The 21,570-nt window shown below is 38.7% G+C and overlaps 2 protein-coding genes across 2 annotated transcripts; one reads left to right on the top strand and one right to left on the bottom strand.

Annotated features, from left to right (window-relative positions):
* The first annotated feature begins 350 nt into the window (after positions 1-350).
* On the top strand, positions 351-12,454 carry tegt (testis enhanced gene transcript (BAX inhibitor 1)). Its single transcript, XM_022682618.2, has 10 exons — positions 351-455; positions 4,516-4,600; positions 6,657-6,765; positions 7,219-7,339; positions 7,534-7,582; positions 8,759-8,856; positions 9,057-9,136; positions 10,133-10,233; positions 10,855-10,930; positions 11,693-12,454. Exons 2-10 carry the CDS (start codon positions 4,545-4,547, stop codon positions 11,714-11,716), a joined length of 714 nt encoding a protein of 237 aa, XP_022538339.1. The 5' UTR covers positions 351-455; positions 4,516-4,544; the 3' UTR covers positions 11,717-12,454.
* A 1,477-nt stretch (positions 12,455-13,931) lies between these two features.
* LOC103035843 (ly6/PLAUR domain-containing protein 1-like) lies at positions 13,932-21,260 on the bottom strand. The gene is made up of 3 exons (XM_007248389.4): positions 21,041-21,260; positions 17,084-17,221; positions 13,932-14,697 (listed from the first exon to the last, which is right to left on the bottom strand). The coding sequence occupies exons 1-3, from the start codon at positions 21,093-21,095 to the stop codon at positions 14,462-14,464; spliced, it is 429 nt and encodes a 142-aa protein (XP_007248451.2). The 5' UTR covers positions 21,096-21,260; the 3' UTR covers positions 13,932-14,461.
* Between the last annotated feature and the right edge of the window lie 310 nt (positions 21,261-21,570).

Here is a 21,570-nt window from a genome sequence, read left to right as displayed (position 1 = left end):
TAAAACAAAAAACAATGTTTTTTATGTTAATATGACCTAATTTTTAGGTAAACATATTGGACAATATTTAGGTTATGTTTATATATTGTATAGTAAATCAGTAGCGTAATTATTGTAACAGACCTACATATAAAAATGTTTTTTATTAAACATGAATTATATTTTTGATTATTTAACATTATTCAACAATATAATAATAATAATAATAATAACAACACTAAATGAAATAAATATAATTAAATATTTAATAATAAAACCTTTTTTTTTTTACTTTTTTAACATACTTTAGTAAAATGTCATATGTTAAATGTAAGTGATTGACAGGTGATGTAACACGTAATGCTAAGCAGGCTCCGCCCCCAAAACACAGCACTTACCCGAGACCGTACAGCAGTCTGACAACGCAGGCCCAGAACTGCGGGGTTTATCCGCTAAACTGAAGACATTTACAACTGGTGAGTCACGCTGAGGCATATTTATACATCTAAATAACTTATATTACATATATAAACATTTAAACAGCCTTATCTGATCAGAAACATCGAGAAAGTTCGCTGTGTGCACGGAGCGGCAGGAGCAGCCTGGTTACCAAACACTCACAGAGCTGACGTGCTAAAGCTAACGAGCTCAGGCTAAGCTAAACTAGAGAGTCTGAAATCTTACAGCTGAAATAAAAACAGTATAAATTATGTTTATTAATATTACTGAGGTAAACAATGCTGTAAAGGTTTATTACTGTTGATGTTCGATGTCTGGGTCAAATACTTTTAATTGCTGTCAAATACAATTCTATAATAGTTAGCGTTATTAGCTAAGCTAAAAGAGCTAGCGTTAGCTAAAGCACCATATCAGCGTCTGGGTTAACGCCCACAAACCAGATCAGAGTTCTAGATTATTCCTTTTACAGGTCAAACATATATAAATTACATGTAACGCTGTGCTCAGTGTTTAGTGTCTCCTATTTAAAGTAGATACGGCGTCTGTGTCAAGTCTGAGGTTCTTAACAGGACTGTTATTTTTCGAGTTGTAAGTTAGCGGTCTAGCTAACTAGCTATATAGTTACGTTCCACCTTAAATGGCGCTGTAGATACATTGGGGAGCTTGATGCATTTAAGGTGGAACGAACAGTTCGAAACGGAAAATTAAGAAAGCTCAAACAGGTCTGTCTGCACACAACGAAAACGAAAGTGTTTAGTAAAATGGTAAAGGGAGATTTAGTGTTTAGTAAAATGGTAAAGGGAGATTTAGTAAAATGGTAAAGGGAGATTTACTGTTTAATAAAATGGCAAAGGGAGATTTAGTGTTTAGTAAAATGGTAAAGGGGGATTTAGTCTTTAGTAAAATGGTAAAGGGGGATTTATTGTTTAGTAAAATGGTAAAGGGGGTTTAGATTTTTTATAAAATGGTAAAAGGGGATTTAGTGTTCAGTTAAATGTTAAAGGGGGTTTAGTGTTTAGTAAAATTGTGAAGGGGTTTTAGATTTTTTATAAAATGGTAAAAGGAGATTTAGTGTTCAGTTAAATAGTAAAGGGGGTTTAGTGTTTAGTAAAATGGTAAACAGGGATTATTAGCACATTTCAGGAATTATCTAGTAGAATTGCTGGATTCCTCTTTGTAATATACCTCTGTGCTTTACTGTATTGCTGTGTGATTATTGGTTAATAAAAGTGGGTTTATGTAACTGTATTAGTGTGGTCAGAGGCCACCTCATGGGCAGAGTTTTATATTGCTTAACACACACTTAGAGCTTGAGCACAGAAATAAGTGAGCACTGAACTCACACACACATTTTGTGTGTGTGTATATATACACACTGTCTGGCCAGTAGAGCAAACAGGTCTCTGCATGGGTGCTTATGCTTCAGATATCAACAAATTATTTAACTCTAACTAGTGAGTAGCTTCTTATTTGTTAAACAACTATGTAGAAAGACATGTGACTGAAAAAATGCAAGAATCTTCATGACCATTGATCTTAAATATTTGTTGAAATCAGATATAAGTAGAGAGGGGCTGAAGGGATGTACCCATTATTTTCTTGTCCCTAAGGTACAAGCCTGTGGAGGCAGTACTATGATCTGTGTTTGCTGCAGTTGGTCAGATCTAGGTTCAGCAATGACCAGGTTATTTTATATCAATGGATTTTTTTCTTCCCTTAAGCCACATGCATATTGCAAGATGACACAATTAATTAAGCTTAGATTGTGAAGAGTGGTTCAGAAAGCATGAGAAACCATTTTTACACATGGATTGGACACCATGTGTGCCATCCAGACCTTTTCGCAGTGGTCCAAATCTCCCATCATCAATACAAGATCTTGGGGAGAGAATGAATGCAACTCTGGACAGAAATTAATGTGGTGACATTGCAGAAGCTTGGGGAAACTGTGCCACAGCGAATGCGTGTTGTAATTAAAGCTCAAGGTGGTTATTAGAATAATAAAAATTATAGTGTGTGTCCATTTGAGGTCTGCCAGTATATGTATGCCTGGCCAAAAAATTCTTTTTTGGGCATAGAGTTTACTAGAACTTTACAGGTTGCCTCTGGACTCCTCTTCCACACCTCCATCATAACAAACATTATAGAGCGGGGGATGTTGGAGGTCTTATGCTTCTCCACCTTCGTTTGAGGTTGCCCCACAGATCCTTAATAGGGTTTAGATGTGGTTTCTTTAGCACGGCGGTGGTCGTCTTGGAGGTGTGTTTGGGGTTGTTGTCATGTTTGAATACTGCCCTGTGGCCCAGTTTCTGAAGGGAATGGATCATGCTCTGCTTCAGTATGTGAAAGTACATGTTGGCATTCCTGGGTCCTTTAGTGAACTGTGGCTCATTGCAATCATGCAGCCATTTCCTTAGTCTGCTTGTGTAAATCATTAAGAGGCTTCCTTCTGAGATGACAGCAATGCAGATCAATTTGATGCAGTGTGTGGTGTATGGTCTGAGCATTGACAGGCTGACCCCCCACCCCTTTAAGCTCTGCAGTAATGCTGGTAGCACTTATTTTTTTTAAAAGCCAACATATAGTTTCACGGTGAACTTCTTTGGTCGACCATAGTGAGGATTGTTCAGAGTGGAACCTGACCTGTCCACAGTATGGTCTTCGCCAGTGTGCTGCAACTCTGTTTCAGAGTGTTGGGAGAACTTCTTATAGCCTAGACCATCTTTATGTAGAGCAACACTTCTTTTTTCAGATTTTCAGAGAGTTCTTTGCCAGGGGGTGCCATGTTGAACTTCCACTTCACTCCACTTCAACTTCTCCAGTATGTGAGAGCGATAATATGAAATTAACATACCTCCTCCCCTCTGAGACCTTATAACACTAATTAATCACATGACACCAGGGAGTGTAATGGCTAATGGGGCAAAATTTGGGTTTGGGACTCAATTTTGTTGTCAGTGGTTTAGACATTATTGTCTGTATGCTTGAGTTACAGCAAATTTACAGTTATGTCTGCACACAGATTTTTTGTATCAAATTGTATCAAAGTGTCATATCCTCAGTGTTGTATCTTGAAAAGATATAAGAAAATATTTATGAAAATGTGAGGGGTAAGCTAGGCAGACACTGTTTGATTTTAGCTCGATTTTAAGCCAGATCTAGTCACATGCGAATGAATTTCATGATTAAGCCGAATTTAGGGTTCATCCTGCGTCGTTTGTCCAGCAGTGTGAGAGGAGATGCTATGTCCAATTAAGTGCCTAAACGAGCTGTGAATGAGCAGTCAGATGCGAGGAGGGATTTCTGACGTGCCAGAAATTTTGGTAGCTTGTCTTACAGTGTGAGGTGTTTTGGGTTCCGATTTCTTAATGTCACAACCTGTTTCATGAAAAAAATCACTGCAAATATACCCATAAAAAAGCTTTTCTTCTCAAATGATGGCCTTTCTCATATGGGTATCTTGCTTGTGGGTGTATGAAGAAACTTTTTTGAGGAGAAGTCCTTAAATTATATGCACAGCAGGTCATGAAAACCCTTAATATCATCCATCTACATCTAATATAAATGAAGACCGTTACATACTGATACTGGATATTTAATTAACCAGCAGACAAAATCCAAGTCACTGAATACACATAGCAAGTGGACAATGCTTCAGACATTCCTACACACATGTACACTAAAGTAGCATAATTTCTCCAATTCTCTCTGTAAAATAGACTAACCATAGAGTTTACCTTATTTCAGCCACTTGCGAGTCCATGTACGTCTTCTTTTTCATGGAATTTCAGCGCACAACAGGACAAGTTAGCAAAGCTATGCCGAGTGCTTGTACGCAGAAAGAGCTTTGCCTACAGGTTGCATTTTGATATGCAGTGTGAGGCCCTATGTTGCATGTCAATCAGACCATTCAATGTGATGGTCCCGATTAAACAGCGTCCACAGTGTCTGCCTGATTTACTCACTTTTGTGAGATACAGTGTGTGCACATACTGATATGCTGAATGTGGATATGGACCCCTCTGAAGTATCCATTGACCTCTACATTGTCCTAAAAGTCTGTTGTTTTGTATGTAGGTAATTTCCAGTGACCACAGGAAAGAAAGATGAACGTGTTTGATCGCAACATCAACTTTGATGCCCTCTTCAAATTCTCTCAGATGTGAGTATTTCCACTAAACACGTTTTCTTATTTCCTCTGATTGGTTGCTGTGGTTGTTGTCTTTGATTGCAGCACTGGATGGCATCCTGGAACAAGATGGAGCTCTTCAGGGTTGGTCATTTTCCAGCCTGAATCAGTAATCTGCTAGAAAATAGGAAAATCTCTGATTTGGTGCATTTTTCTTTTGCATGCCGTGTTTTTCTCTGTTAAATTCTACAGACATAAATGAGGAGCTCCCAGCCACAATATGGATTTAAATTACATTGCTGTTTACTGCAATTTTATTTAATCTAAAAAAAAATAATATATTTAAAATTGGCATATTTAAAAAATAAATTCAAACAAACTTGCACTTTATTGCAGTTTCTGGACTGTAGGCTGATTTTGGTCAGTCATGCTAAACTATGAGCAATTAAAGGTAAAAGGTTAAAGTATGCTCTGTATGCTATAATGTTAGAGTCACGGGTGTTTTTCCAGATCATTATCAAGCAGCACACACACACACATACACAGCTTGTCTAGTCTCTGTAGAAGAGAAGTATTTCCAACAGAATAGGAGACTCTCTCCACAAACACACGCACATCCTTTAGTCTTTATAGTAAAAGCCAGATCCAGAGAAGCTGCTGCTGTTTTACCTGGACCTGTTTTAACCTAATTTTACTACTGTTTGTTATTGTCTGTTGTAAATTCAAATCATTGGGTCCAATTTAGTTAATCTTTGATCTCAGGTCTGTTTAGTTTCTTTAGAGGATGATTTCCAAAGTAAACTTTGGGCTCTGAGAACACACACTTGTTTCCACAGTTGGACTTAAAATTATAATTAATAAAATTATATTAAATTGATCTGATTTGTTTTGAGCTGCGGACAGGTACATAAGTTTTTAACCCACTTAACTACGTTTTTAGCCCTTTCTATTTCAAATCAATAAGCTGCTCCTACTCACACTTAAAGAGCCAATATTAAATAGAAAATAGGCACAGATCAATTAAAATCAATTCTTACCATTAGTCAAAAACAGAATTAAATAAATTAAATAAAGTGCATTAACATGAAATGTAAACATGAATATTATTCAATCATCTCAACCAATAAATATTGCTAGCTAGTCACATACTTTAAGAAAATACCAAATTTATATTACACTGTGCTTTGCCTGCTGACTGTCTTTTTGTCTTGTTCATCATACTCATCGCTGAGGCCAAAATCGTCCCAAACTGCGTATTTATAAGCTGACGGCGCCTCTTCAAATTTCCTTTTCTCCCTTTCGCGTTCATTCGCCATGATCACACAGCTGTTTTGTTTAATTAGCACAAAATTCGGATTGGTTGTTGCATGTTTGTGGAGAGACACGCCGAGAGAAGTATAAAAAAAAAGTCTCCCCTGGGTCATAAGCAGTCCTGATATAACTGCAGGGCTGTGCATTCAGCACCATGTACAGCACGAGAGCATTCGTTCGCTTTATTAGTGCGCACACCGAAATATCAGATATCATAAAATACAGAGAACCTTTGCATCCCAAATATATATATATATATATATATATATATATAACATATATATATATATATATATATAACATATATATATATATATATATATAACATATATATATATATAACATACATATATATATATAACATACATATATATGTGAATGAAAATTGACACTTTCGGATAACCAACATTTAACAACATTGAATAACATTTTACACTCACTTCCTGTCAGACACAGACAGCAGTGAGCTCATAAGGATAATAAATATTGCAGGCATATAAAAGGCACCAGTATGCTCCCTATAGTAATGTGTAGTCTTGGGCACATCCTGTTGCTTCCTAACAGGAAAATGTACATGTTTGTACAGAGTTAATGCTGTGGATGGACAAACTGTCTGCAGGACTGTCAAACAGTGAAGATCACAAATCAAATCCCCTGCAGGGACAGTTATATTTATTAGACCCTGAATATGAACCGTGCTGTCGATAGCACTTAAATGGAAGGTGATTATTTGATGAGATATAGTCATTAAAGTATTTAATTTTGTCTCTTCTCTCAGCTCCCGCTCCACTCAGCAGCACCTGAAGAATGTGTACGCCAGTTTAGCTGTGTGTATGTTTGTGGCAGCAGCCGGAGCCTATGTCCATGTCGTCACAAGAATTTTTCAGGTAAGTTCTTAACTGTACCTCATATATCCGTATCTCCACCAGGGCTGGATTTCCTACAACATAAACACTTTCTACCAGTTCTGATATGCAACAATACTACAATGTTTTTGGGGGAAACTAGTATGTTTTTTCTGACTTCTCTCCTTATATATTAGTAGCAGGGCACTGCTAACTGGACTGTCCAAATAAATCTTGAAATTCAAATATTTACCAAATCCAATAAAAAAATAAAATGAATAAAAGGCCATTAATTAAAACTTTAATTCATTGAATAAATAAATAAATTTGAATACTGCAAAGCCTGTAGTTTTTTTTTTCTCTGGTGGGGGTGAGGCACAGAGGCATTTATTATTTACAAAGTGGTCTCCCAACTAGTTTGAAAGCTGGTTTGTAATGCTGTATGCACTTATTTACGTATTGAATCTGTTTTATGTAATGTATATATTTCTTCAGGGTGGGCTTCTCTCCATGCTGGGGTCTCTGGCCATGATGGCTTGGCTTGCGATGACTCCTCACAGCCCTCAGACTGAGAAGAAGAGACTGGGCATCCTCGCCGGCTTTGCTTTCTGCACAGGTCTGTGACTAGGTTTATTAAAAATGCATATATTAAATTGTATGTATATATTATTGCACTAAACAATTGTCATTTTATGCTACCGGTATAGAGATACCAGTGTAATCCTACAGTTACACCCTTTAAAATAGCAATATAGAGCAAAAAGAAAAAAAATCTGATATTAAAAACATTTATTTTATTTTTTCATGCAGGTGTTGGACTCGGACCTGTGATGGATTATGTCATCACCATCAACCCCAGGTAACTCCCTCAAGAGTTTTTTTTTTTTTTTTTTTTTTTGCTTTTTGGTTCTCGGTTTTGGTGCTGGAGTGCTGCTGCTCTGTATGTCGTCATGTTTTCCAGCTCTTACACTCCCAGTTCACCTCAGGGACTGGGTTGTTCATTTATTCACTGGTTGCATCAGAAATGAACTTCAGCACTGTGCTCGGGAACCACTGCTGTAGTATTTGTGTCCAGCAGGTCGTGCTGTTGAGCAGCTGCATCTGTGATTAAGTGTGTGCTGGGGTTCATTTACTTAAATTAATAGAGCCCTTCCAACCAATAACCATATAACAACCATTTCTCTCTTTTGTTTTCGTTCTTTCGTTCTTTACTATTGTAAGTTACTATTTTTTTTTTATTATAAATTAAGAAAAGCATGTTTTAGTCTTTTTTTTTGTATTTAAAGTGGTTTAAAAACAAAACAATACAAGAAAATAATTAATTTCACCCAAAAGCAGAACTGAGACTTGAAATTATGGAACAATATTTGTTATAGTTAACTATTTGTGGACAATATCTTGTCCCAGAAATAATTGCTATAAGCAACATTATTGTAATTGTAAGGCAGTGTTTCCCAACCACATTCCTGGAGACAAACTCCCCTGTTGTGCCTTATTTACCCCTCCTGTGTTAATTTCGGATAAGTTGTGTTAATGGTTTAATTCATTATCTTTGGAGCAGGAAAATACTAAAATATGAGGGCAGTGTGGACCTACTGAAACAGGGTTAAAAAAACACTTTTAAGATCAGTTTAGTTCACGTAATAGCATAATAATATATCTACCCCCTTTGGAATGGGTACGGTTGGTGGAAAAAATAAAGAGGCTGGGTATTCTGTATAGCCTCACCTTAATTAACTTCATAATAACAATGGAAATTTATTATAGTCATGTTTTGTTTTTTGGGATGGAATGTTGTAAAGGTGCTTAAGCTTTTTTATTAAATGCTTGAAACCAGGATTCTCTCTTACTGTCATCATGAGAGGCTCCATCTTTTGGATCTTGTTGGAACAAACAATGAGTTTGATTGTGGTGATGATTAACTGCTTACACTACAGATCTTTTTTTTTTTCCTAAACAGGAAAAAATTATGAGAGAGAGAGTTCCTATTGCAGAGTGTGATTTCAGTTCATATATTTTTTTTATTTGTTTGCAGTATCATCATAACTGCGTTTCTGGCCACCTCTGTGATCTTCACCTGCTTCACCCTGAGTGCCCTGTATGCCCAGCGCCGGAGTTACCTGTTCCTGGGAGGTAAACAGAACTCTCTGCCTCCTTCTTTAAAACATCATCTGACTATAATTAATCTGGCCGAGTGTGATTTAAGCTTTACCTTTTATTCTGACAGTGAAATTATAAAATATAATATTTATATATATATATATAAAACATTGTCAGAACAGTTTAGAAGATTGAGTTGAGAGTGAGGTTAATTTCTCCTGTGTTCTCTGTAGGAACGCTGATGTCCGGACTCTCTATTCTGCTGCTGCTCTCCTTCCTCAACATATTTGTTGGATCAGTCATGCTCTTTAAGGTAAAATTAAACATCATTTAAAACGTCCTTTAAAAACTCTTTAGAAAAGAGTTGGATGATGATAAAGAACTTAGAGGAAGTAAATTACAGTTTTAATGGACAGTCACACAGACAAGATTAGAGAATGAAAAGAGGCACTTAAGTAAAAATCAATGGCAGCACTGTGTTTCAGAAGAGTTAAAAGGGGGGGGGGGCACAGCTGCTGTGTTCACAGATTCTTATATACTCTAAGAAATTACTGTTTTACAGGTCTATAGAGAAATGTAGACTAAGCACAGAGCCACAGTGACTTTAGACTTTTAGGGACAGTCTTCCAGACAGGGATTAAGCCTGGTCGTGGACTACACAGCATTCTGAATAGAAATATTTTCCATTAAAAGTAAAGCTTAAACCCTGTACAGGAATCCAACCAATAAGCTGTATTTTTTTTTTTATTATCTCCATTTAAAATGTTGTGTAGTTCAGTGTTAATTTTATTGACGAATAATTTTCGTCATAGTTTTCGTCAACAGATTTTTGTCAAGACGAAAACGAGACGCTAACTAAATAAAAACGGCGTTAAAAAAACAAAAACGAGACGAAATCAACTGGCATTTTCGTCAACGAATAAAAACGAGACGAAAATGTTTGGCAGGGACGACGGGGTAGTCAACCAATCAGTACCTGTCTCTCCTGCAGCAGTGCGGCCGTAAACTCTCAATTACGGGACTCGACTGGAAGACTATGACTAAAACTAAATCAAAAATTAACACTGGTGTAGTTCAACACTAGGCTTAATCCCTGTCTGGAACACTGACCCTTTTAAAAGAAAAGCAGAAAAACCTGTTTGTGTTTGTTGAATCAGCTTATTTGTTTTATTCAGTTTCAGTTTTGCTTTGTATTGTTGTAAATGTAGTTCTGCAGTCTACTCAACATACTGGATTTATGCTGTAATGTTGCATTTATTTTGATAAATTCTTCCAATATTGAAAAAAATCTGCATGTTTTTTCTTTCAGGCTCACGTCTACATTGGTCTTGCCATCATGTGCGGCTTTGTGCTGTTCGACACTCAGCTGATCATTGAGAAGGCAGAGATGGGAGATAAAGATTACATCTGGTGAGAAAACACATTCTACTGTCTGATCTACTGACCACAGCTGCTCACAGATCTAACATTAATGAGTGAGTTAATGTAATTAAGGATCGACTGAAGACTGGTTTATACTTCTGCTGAGTCAACACAGTGCCACTGTGTAGCCTGATCGAGCACCCTACACAGCAGGGCGTTTATATTTCTGAATTTGTGTCTCCACGACTCTGCGTTGCTCTGCAGTTCAAACAGTGAAGGCGGGAATGTGTGTGCAGGACCAATCACAGCAGCTGCTGTCTGCGTTGCGTAGTTACAATTCTGGGGAGGTGGGTGTGGGCTATGGCGAAGGGGATACGCGTTAGCGTGTTAATTTCACATAACCTGGTATAAGATAAAGGAGAATTAGTCACTAGTTTTAAATTTGTAGTCTTTACTACCTAAAACCTGGTTAACTAAGTTAAATCAGATTTATTTTGATTACTTGATTTCAATTATTATAGTCAATATTATGAATGGATTAACCTGATTGTCCAGCCTAATTTTAATTCTTTAAAGATTGTTAAACCTGATGACTCTGTCAGGTTTATATTTATATTCGGATTATATTTTTGTAAACTTTCATAACCTTTATTTTTCTGTTTGCTGAAGGCATTGTGTTGATCTGTTCCTGGACTTTGTGACCATCTTCAGAAAGCTCATGGTCATCCTCGCCATGAATGAGAAGGTACCTTTCCTGATAAATCTCACTTGCACTGATATAAATCTGTTGATTTACACACTGAATGCAGTCTTTAGTCTGTAGCTGTGTTCCAAAGTCTAGGCTGCAGTGGAGGTAGGGGGCGGGGCCTCGGTAGAACTGTCCTATGAAGACTCCTTCTCTGTGAACTATTGGTCACACATGGAATTAATAGACCAACAAGGTTTCATGGTAAAATCATACGTGATTGACACATTGCAGAGAGAAACTTTTTATTTTAATTTTTGTCCAGTTTTTGTGGTGATGCTTTTCTTTTCTCTCTTTGCGTTGGATGTGCAATGTAGTCAGGGGCGCAACTACATAATTTTTGGTGTGTATGCAAAATGTAGTATCTGCACCCCCCTCTCCCGGGGGGAGAGACATGCTTTAAAATCATCAGCGTCCTTTTATTACTTTCCCACCGCGCTCAGCAAATTTATTTGGGGCTTTGATTTGGCGCCCCCTCTAGTGCAGCGCCCCTATGCGTCGCATAGGCTGCATACCCCCTTTTTGCGCCACTGAATGTAGTAGAAGTAACTGAGGGAAGTGAAGGATACATCAGTTGCGTCCTTCGTCCTACGAAATTTCTCAGCTGTATACACAATGTCATTCATTTTGGAACAGCTTAATACAACATAGTTGCAGAGAAAAGCAGCTCACAGCCTAGGCTTTGGAGCACAGTTGAGTGTATATTTGGGATGTGTCTTTAGGTTTTGATGAATTCTGAATCTTTTCTGCTTTTATTTTCAGGACAAGAAGAAGGAGAAGAAATAGAGAGATCTGAACAGAACAGAAAAAAAAAATCTGTGATTTGTTTGCGTCAGAAGTGAATCTGACACATTCATCCTAACAGCTTCATTCTGAATTTGATTCTGTTGATTTTGTACTTTATATGATATGGTGTCTTAATTTTGTTTAAATTACAGATTTAGGCTGTGTAGTAAAGTGAACAGATGTGACCTGGGTTTAATGTTTTGGCGGTTTGTACTTTGCTGATTTTGAGTTATTTTGGCAGTTTAGAGTTTTTGAGGCGGCCGGACGTAAATGAAATTATTTTTTTTTCCCCTCTTCCTCCTTTCTTCCTTCTGACTCTGATTAACACTTTAATGTAATTCCGTATTTTTTTTTTTTTAGTCTGTACGATAAGCAGAGCATAGAGTGAGGTCTTATTGTAAATATTGTGAAGAATCTGACTGCAGTTCTAACTTTAATAACTCATTCGTGCTCAATTTCTTTAATTTACATTTCTTTAATTTTTATTACTGCAGTACGAAGCCCCTCCTACTGAAATCCAGCAAATATGAAGGTGGATTTCTCTCTATCGTTCTGTTTCAGTTTTATTATTATTGCAGCTGCTGGACACGCCAATATTACAAAGTCCAGCACTCAGGCAGTGAGGGACGTGCTTATCGTCACTGCTGGTAAAGGGTGAGGTATCTAGGTTGTATTTTATTAATGGACGTCCTACTGACTAACGATATTAATAAATAGTGCCACAGTTTGCTGATCGCTCGTTTGGATTCACTCTGATTCTGTTCACAAAAAGACTTTTTGGTAAAACATTTTGGTAGAGTCTATTATTAGGCCTGTCACAATTACCATTATAGTTAGGCCTTTTAATTTGACCAAAAGTAATTGATAGGACAAATATATTGATTTAATAATGTAATTACAGGCATTAAATATTTAATTATTAAGAAAATGAATTAAAAAATATTAAACTTTTATTAGATTATTATTTATGTTAACGGGCTCTTCTTACTAGCTAAAAAAAATAATTATTAGTGGCAACAATAATGTATATTATACATATATAATACACCAAATTATTGTGGCAGGCCTGCTTATACCTGTGAGAAACTGTGTGTGTTTAAATAAAACATGAGCTTGAGTCCTAGGGGTGGGCAATACAACAAGATAGTATAGTATTTTGATACTTCTCAAGATAAACAATAAATATCATGACCCTTTTTAAGGATTACATAAATGTCCAATATCATTTGTGCAATATTTCAATAAATTCGCTTGCTGCAACTCAAGTTTTCAATTTCTGAATAAGATTAGTTCAAGTACAGATAACTTGTCATAATATTAAAACATTGTCATATTGCCCACCCCTACAAAAGCACTGAAGAAGTCTGTTTATCATTTTATATAAAAATTATTTACATAGCACATCTGAGCTGCTGATGATGAATCTATGGATTACTGTTTTAATTTAATAATAAAAAAAAACCTTGCATCTTTTTGAGGCAAGGTTTCCCTTTTAAACTCTGCACAATAATTCATGTAGAAGACAGATCCATGCTGAGATTTTCGGTTGGTTTGTTATAAAATGCTCAGTTCTAGGGCTGCATGATATATATATTTAAGCATCACATAAGGCAGTGAAATTAAACACGTCATGTTGCAACGTTTTGATTCTTGACACAAGAAGTAGTGTTGTAATTTTCTAAGAGAACAGCGCTGTCTCTGTGTCTGTGTGAGTGACCGGCTGCTGCAGCCTGAGAAGCTGGACGGGGAGTGGGCATAAACTTAAAGGTTAACTGCATAGCCTCCACATGGTTGGGCACGTGATTGTAAACACAGCAGCTTGACAGCCTGTTAAAAGCTGTGCACCTCTGTCCGGCACAGTTTTGCGCAGATATTTCCAGTAGCAACCAAAATCACGCTTGTAATCTGAGGAAAAAAGAGCCATTTAAATTAAATATTATTGTTGTTTTCTGTTTTTCTCGGGTTTTAAGTGATCGTCTGACTCGAAAGTGCTGATTCAGCTCTCTGTCATTCCGGCTCTCTAACGCATGACATTGCACCGGTGGGGCGGGGCGGGTGATGTTTAAGGTCCTGCGTTGTTTAATGTCACGATAGTCAAAAAGAAAAAACAACATTGCAGTGACAATATATATATATTTTTTATCATGCAGCCCTACTCTGTTCTATATAGTCTTACCCAGTTCTGTATTATCTGATTACAAACTCTCTCTCTCTCTCTATATATATATATATATTTAATATTGCGTATCATGGTGGAGTGATGCATGCTGCAGGGTGTTGTATGGCAAAGAAATAGTCCCTGAAGGAAACTGTTAGACCAGATGTTTGCTTCAGGCTCATTCTCACATCATATACTTTTATTTAATTAAAAATAAAAATGCAAAGTAAATATGGATGCTTTTAAACTGAAATTACATCAAATGCAAATATTAAACTGTAGGTCTATTAGATGATAATCATGATTTATAGTTTATATATATATAATATATTTGCACTGAAATGTTAAAAATGTTCAGAAGTTTCAATGAATCCTCTTCTTGTGTAACAGCATGATTTTTCAGCTTTACTGCAGAAGCGTCTTCAGTGAGAGCGTTAAGGTTTGGCAGGTTTTGATGCAGGTTCTGCTGGACCGCTGTTTGGACGCGTCCACTTGTTTGTTCAGACTTGGTTGAGACGTTTCACCACCGACAGCAACATCCTGGTACTGTGTAAACAGTCACTGCGGAGTGTGTGTGTGTGTGTTTCTCACAGCAGGATGGCAGGCAGGGTGCCCACAGTGATAGAGAGTGCCAGCAGGTGGCGCAGTGGCGTGTGGCTGTGAGCGATTGAGATGCGGGGGGGCCGAGGACCGTTACATAGGGGTGTGTTACAGCAGCTGATGCAGACAGAGCCGACCCGGCCTGGCGAACAGAAGGGCTGGTACCCAGCCGACGCGATCAGGCAGGTGGTGTACGAAGCACAAGCTTTACGATATGAAACTCCTGATAACAAACAAACAACACATTTGAGACAAACTCATTCAAAATAAGAGGTTCTGAGATCATGAACTCATTCAGAACTTGTTCAAAGTAGGGGTTTGTTTGAGATGAACTGATTCAGAGTGGGGGTTTGTTTGAGATGAACTGATTCAGAGTGGGGGTTTGTTTGAGATTAATTGATTCAGAGTGGGGGGTTTGTTTAAGATGAACTGATTCAGAGTGGGGGTTTGTTTGAGATGAACTGATTCACAGTGTTTTTTTTTTTTTAGATGAACTGATTCAGAGTGGGGGTTTGTTTGAGATGAACTGATTCACAGTGGTTTTTTTTTTTTAGATGAACTGATTCAGAGTGGGGGTTTGTTTGAGATGAACTGATTCAGAGAGGGGGTTTGTTTGAGATGAACTGATCCACAGTGTTTTTTTTATTTTTTAGATGAACTGATTCAGAGTGGGGGTTTGTTTGAGATGAACTGATTCACAGTGGGGGTTTGTCTGAGATGAACTGATTCACAGTGTTTTTTTTTTTTAGATGAACTGATTCAGAGTGGGGGTTTGTTTGAGATTAATTGATTCAGAGTGGGGATTTGTTTGAGATTAATTGATTCACAGTGGGGGTTTGTTTGAGATGAACTGATTCACAGTGGGGGTTTGTTTGAGATGAACTGATTCACAGTTTTTTTTTTTTTTAGATGAACTGATTCAGAGTGGGGGTTTGTTTGAGATGAACTGATTCAGAGTGGGGGTTTGTTTGAGATGAACTGATTCACAGTGTTTTTTTTTTTTTAGATGAACTGATTCAGTGTGGGGGTTTGTTTGAGATTAACTGATTCAGAGTGGGGGGTTGTTAAAGATGAACTGATTCAAAGTGGGGGTTTGTCTGAGATGAACTGATTCACAGTGTGGGTTTGTTTGAGATTAATTGATTCACAGTGTGGGTTTGTTAGAGATGAACTGATTCAAAGTGGGGGTTTGTCTGAGATGAACTGATTCAGAGTGTTTTTTTTTTAGATGAACTGATTCACAGTGGGGGTTTGTTAGAGATGAACTGATTCACAGTGGGGGTTTGTTAGAGATGAACTGATTCAGAGTGGGGGTTTGTTTGAGATTAATTGATTCAGAGTGGGGGTTTGTTTGAGATTAATTGATTCACAGTGGGGGTTTGTTTGAGATGAACTGATTCACAGTGGGGGTTTGTTTGAGATGAACTGATTCACAGTTTTTTTTTTTTTTAGATGAACTGATTCAGAGTGGGGGTTTGTTTGAGATTAACTGATTCAGAGTGGGGGGTTGTTAAAGATGAACTGATTCAAAGTGGGGGTTTGTCTGAGATGAACTGATTCACAGTGTGGGTTTGTTTGAGATTAATTGATTCACAGTGTGGGTTTGTTAGAGATGAACTGATTCAAAGTGGGGGTTTGTCTGAGATGAACTGATTCAGAGTGTTTTTTTTTTAGATGAACTGATTCACAGTGGGGGTTTGTTAGAGATGAACTGATTCACAGTGGGGGTTTGTTAGAGATGAACTGATTCAAAGTGGGGGTTTGTTTGAGATGAACTGATTCAGAGTGGGGGTTTGTCTGAGATGAACTGATTCACAGTGTGGGTTTGTTAGAGATGAACTGATTCACAGTGTGGGTTTGTTAGAGATGAATTGATTCAGAGTGGGGGTTTGTTACAGATTAAATTATTCAGAGTGGGGGTTTGTTTGAGTAACTAGTTCAGAGTGGGGATTTGTTTGAGATGGACTGATTCAGATTTTTTTCAGAATGGTGGTTTGTTTGATTGATTCACAGTGGTGGTTTAAAAATAATTTAAAACAAGTTCTTCCTAAGAGCTTGTTTAAAAGTTGGGGATTGTGATAATTAACTCGTCCAGAATTAGGGTTTAAGATGATGAACTCTTCTGGAGTGGGGGGTTTAAAATGATTAATTTGTCCATTGTGGGGGGTTTAGGGTGACAGTGGTGATGAATGGAATCCTCGATCACATTACTAAACACTAACACGTTTTCTCAGTTTATATGGAATGATGAAAATTAGTAAAGTAAAAGTAGAGAAGTAAAGAAGTACATTTTAAATTCTTTCTGCTGATTTTCTAACTTTTAATTGTTTTTAGAATGTGGTAAATGTAGAGCTATAGAATGGGGTGAACTGATGCTGGTGGCACTGGTGGATTTTGACTTGTGATTAATGGATGAGTGAAGAGTGTTGAGGGAGATGAGTGAAGATAATATTCATGAGCGATTTATATTCCGCCCTCAATCAGCCGGAGGGCTTTGAACGAGAACCTGAGGCATGCTGTGATGGTGGCGGGGGGACTGCTGGTACGATGGGTGCTGATTGGTCTATTGTGATCGGTGCCAGATGCAGTAAATAAAGAGTGAAACTTGCCGTGAGCTCCGACTATCACCTCCTTCTGACATGCATCCTGGATATTGGCCGTGCAGTTAACGATGAAGTTGGGGGAGGAGCAGTCGTTATTCAGCAGCATCTCCTCGCAGTGGTAGCACTGCATCTGCAGCGGCCAGACTGAAACACACGAGAGAAAAAAAAGTATAAGTATAACTTTTATTCAATTAAACATCTTCATGCAGACAATCAGACTGGAAGGAGTTTTTAGAATTTTCAGGAATTCCAGAATTCCTTGAGACAAAACACCATCAGACACTTCAGCTCTTCAAATACTGTTCAACTTCAGTTACACTACTTAAACAACGAGTCAGACAATCAGAATGAAGTACCCAGAATACCAATCATTCAGCACTCATTGCTAAAAATGTCAGCCAATCAGGACTCAGTACCCAATATCCAAGCCAGTGCCAGTACTCTGTTCCTAGAATGCTAACCAATCAGAACTCAGTACCCAGAATGCCAGCCAATCAGAACTCGGTATCCAACGTCAATAAATCAAAAATCAAATTAGAATACCAGCCAATCAGCAACAAGTACCTACCAATCATAACTCCATTTACAAAGTCAACTAATCAGAACACAGTCTGATCGCCAGCCAATCAGTATCTAGAACGCTGAACAAGACTAGAATCCTAAATGCTGTTGAACTCTAAACACTATTAATCTCCATTTACACCACTGACAGTCAATTGTAGTCAGAATTTGATCTAACTCTTTGATTTAACTCAGTACTAAATAGTCTCAGTCATAGAGTTAATCTCATACATTATAGACAATATAGAAAAAATGATGGACTTGCCCTTTAAGAGTGTGAAAAAAAAACAATACCACGTTTACCTGCATTTATTACTGTTTGTTAATAATAATTTAAAGGTGTGTAAAGACTCGAAGCAACAGGGGGGATCCACTGGAGTAACAGTAACTGTCCCCCAGGGGGCGCCACTGCATCACTTAACCTCCCCACAGCTCGTTTACAGTCTAAATGCTGTTTACTCCACACCAGACCAATCATCATATACTGTACCTCAGACCTGCAGCAGGAAAACAACAACTGGCAGAACTGATCATCACGACAATGTTCCAACATCTTCAGTACTTAAGAATCAGTTCAATTAACTGATTACTGATTATTTACATATTCATATTTAAGCTCTCCTCAAAATTACAAGACAGTTGTGTAACAAAATGTTCAATCGAATTATTATTAAGGAACCAAATTAATGAAAAATAAATTTGGACTAATTTAGACAAATTTGAGGGGAAAATACATATTTACCAAATTCTGAATAGTATGTAATATTTCCCAGTGTTCATAATTTTTATACTTTTTAGTAACTTGTTATGCTGAGAGAACACATTGAACCAGAGACATGAAAGAAAGCTTAAGAAATGTAATCTCAGCTACGTCACCTTATCTTTAATCAATCACCAGCTTCCACCTGTCTTTAAAAGGCCTCCAATCACACCTGTCTCCCTGCTTTCAGAAGCAGCTGATTCAAATTTCCTCTCCACCCTCTTCACCTCCACCAGGTTGGTACCATCCAGTTGTCCGGGGGTCTGGCTCCACCCCTGCCTTCTAAAAACGAAAGGATCTACAAGGGTCCAAATCCAGCGAGACGAGACTTTACTTCAAATCAAAAACTTTTTCTATAAACACTGTTTCTGATTTTGTCACCATTAAAATTTCTTCTTACATTCTCACCTCTGGAGTTTCCTGGTAGAACTGAAGCGAAGCCTCGCTTTAATGGAATTTTCCATTCCACCTTAAAAGAAGATATCCAGCTCTAGTCAGGAGAACTTCAGCCTTGAGCTTCAGGTTTCAGACTGATCCTCACTATCAGTGCCACTTACACCACCCAAATCATCATCCACATCACCATCATCCACACCACCCATCATCATCATCATCCTCAACTACACCACCCAAATCATCATCTACATCACTATCATCATCATCCTCAACTACACCACCCAAATCATCATCCACATCACCATCATCCACACCACCCATCATCATCATCAACCTCAACTACACCACCCAAATCATCATCCACATCACCCATCACCATTATCGTCAACTACTTCATCCACATCATCATCTACATCACTCACACCATCACCATCATCCTCAACTACATCATCCACATCATCATCTACATCACCATCATCCACACCATCACCATCCACATCACTCATCACCATCTTCCTCAACTACATCACCCACACCATCACCACCCATATCACCATCATCCCAACCTTCCATCCCATCCACACTTCCCTTAATACCAACCAAACCATCATGAATCACCATTCCCACTAAAATATCCACACCATCATCCACACCATAACCCACAGCATCATTCAAACCATCTCCATCACTATTTACCACTACAATCCGTACTACCATCCTTCCACAACACCACCCTCCACCCTGACCCACAGCATCATTCAAACCATTACCGATCACACCATCACCTCGCCATACTCTACACCCTCGCTATACGCACCATCATCTTCAATCCACTACAATCCACACAATCACCATCCTCCACACCACCACTATCCACCATGACCCACAGCATCATTCACATTATTCAGTCGCCTACACCAGTAATCCAAACCATCACCATACTCTACACCCTCACCATCACTATCACCAATACAATCCACACCATCACTATCCACCACTACAATCTGCACCACCACCATCCTCCACACCACCACTATCCTTTATGACCCACAGCATCATTCAAACCATCACCATTCACTCCATCACCTCCACCACTACCAGTATCCACACCACCACCATCACCTTACCATAATCTACACCCGCACCATCCGCACCATCACCACTACAATCTACACAATCGCCATCCTCCACTCCACCATGACCCAGAGTATCATTCACATTATCCACATAATCGCCTCCACCAATAATACATTCAAATCACCATACTCTGCACCCTCACCATCAATTCCACTATTACAGTTCACAGGATCCACATCACCACCATCAACCATTACAATCCACACAACACCTCCACCACTACAATCTACACCCTCACTATTTACACCATCACCTCCACCACTACAATTCACACCACCACTATCCACCAGGGTCTACCACATCATTTACACAATCACCTACACCACTAAAATCCACACCATCACCTTACCATAATCTACACCCTCACCATCCGCACCACTACAATCCACACTATCACCATACCATAATCTACACCCTTACCATCCGCACTCCACCACTAAAATTCACACAATCACCATCCTCCACACCACCACTATCCACCATGGCCCAAAGCATAATTCAGATTTTCCACAAAATCGCCTACACCAGTAATCCACACCATCAAATCACCATACTCTACACCCTCACTAATACAATCCACAGAATTCACACCATCAACCACTACAGTCCACACCAACACCTCCACCACTGCAATCTACACCCTCACTATTCACACCATCACCTCACCATACTCTACATCCACGCCTCACTATCCACATCACCCCCATCCTTTATATCACCCACACAAACACCCACCATAATGTACCACCATCCATATCACCACAATCACCCACATTATCCACACCATCACCATCACTCTACTCTCACCTCCACTCACACCACCAACATCCACACCACCCTACTTTTTCATCACCCAGCTGTGTGTCTGCTGTCCATCTCTCAGTGGAGTGTATGGTGAGTGCGTAATTACGCAGACTACTCCTCCTCCCTACTCAACTTCCAACTTATACAGCTGCAGGTGTGTGTGTGTGTTTGTGTGCGTGTCAAGTCAAGTCAAGAGGCTTTTATTGTCATTACATCTGAGTACAGGTACACAGTGTGATGAAATTACGTTCCTCCGGAACCATGGTGCAACATAGAACCATAGAACCAGGATTAAGGATAGTTACCTGAGGTGAAGGTGTATCCACACAGAGCGGTGAGGAGGAGGAGGAGAGCGCGCATGTTTCCTCGAGCTCCATTAACAGCGCGGTGGGTGGCGTCCAGACGGCCGGAGAGAGGAAGCGGCGCCAGCTAACGTCCTGCTGCAGCGCGAGCCGGACACCTCACTGAGGAGCAGCGCGAGAGCCAGTGTGTGAGAGTGCGTGCGTGTGTTTGTGCGAGTGAGTGACTGAGTGCGTGCTGGAGAGGGAGGGGAAGAGTCACAGTCTTCACAAGTTACACACAGCTTCAATACGAGAGAGAGAGAGAGATTGAATGAGAGAAGAATTGAGCAAGATGGAAACAGAGACTAGAAAAGGGACTGAGCAAGAGAGAAAAAAATCTGAGAAATGGATTGAGCAAGATAAATCTGATTGAGATAAGTATTAAACAACAGATTGAGTGAGGAAGAGGTGGAAAAAATTGTGGGAAAAAGACTGAGTGTGAAAGAAAGAGAGACAGGACAGGTTAAGAGGACTGACCGAGAGAGATCATATTT

Source organism: Astyanax mexicanus, chromosome 24 (genome assembly GCF_023375975.1).
Source record: "Astyanax mexicanus isolate ESR-SI-001 chromosome 24, AstMex3_surface, whole genome shotgun sequence".
NCBI lineage: Eukaryota > Metazoa > Chordata > Actinopteri > Characiformes > Acestrorhamphidae > Astyanax > Astyanax mexicanus.
The sequence above is the reverse complement of the archived record's forward strand: the minus strand, read 5'-3'. Positions and strand labels throughout refer to the sequence as shown.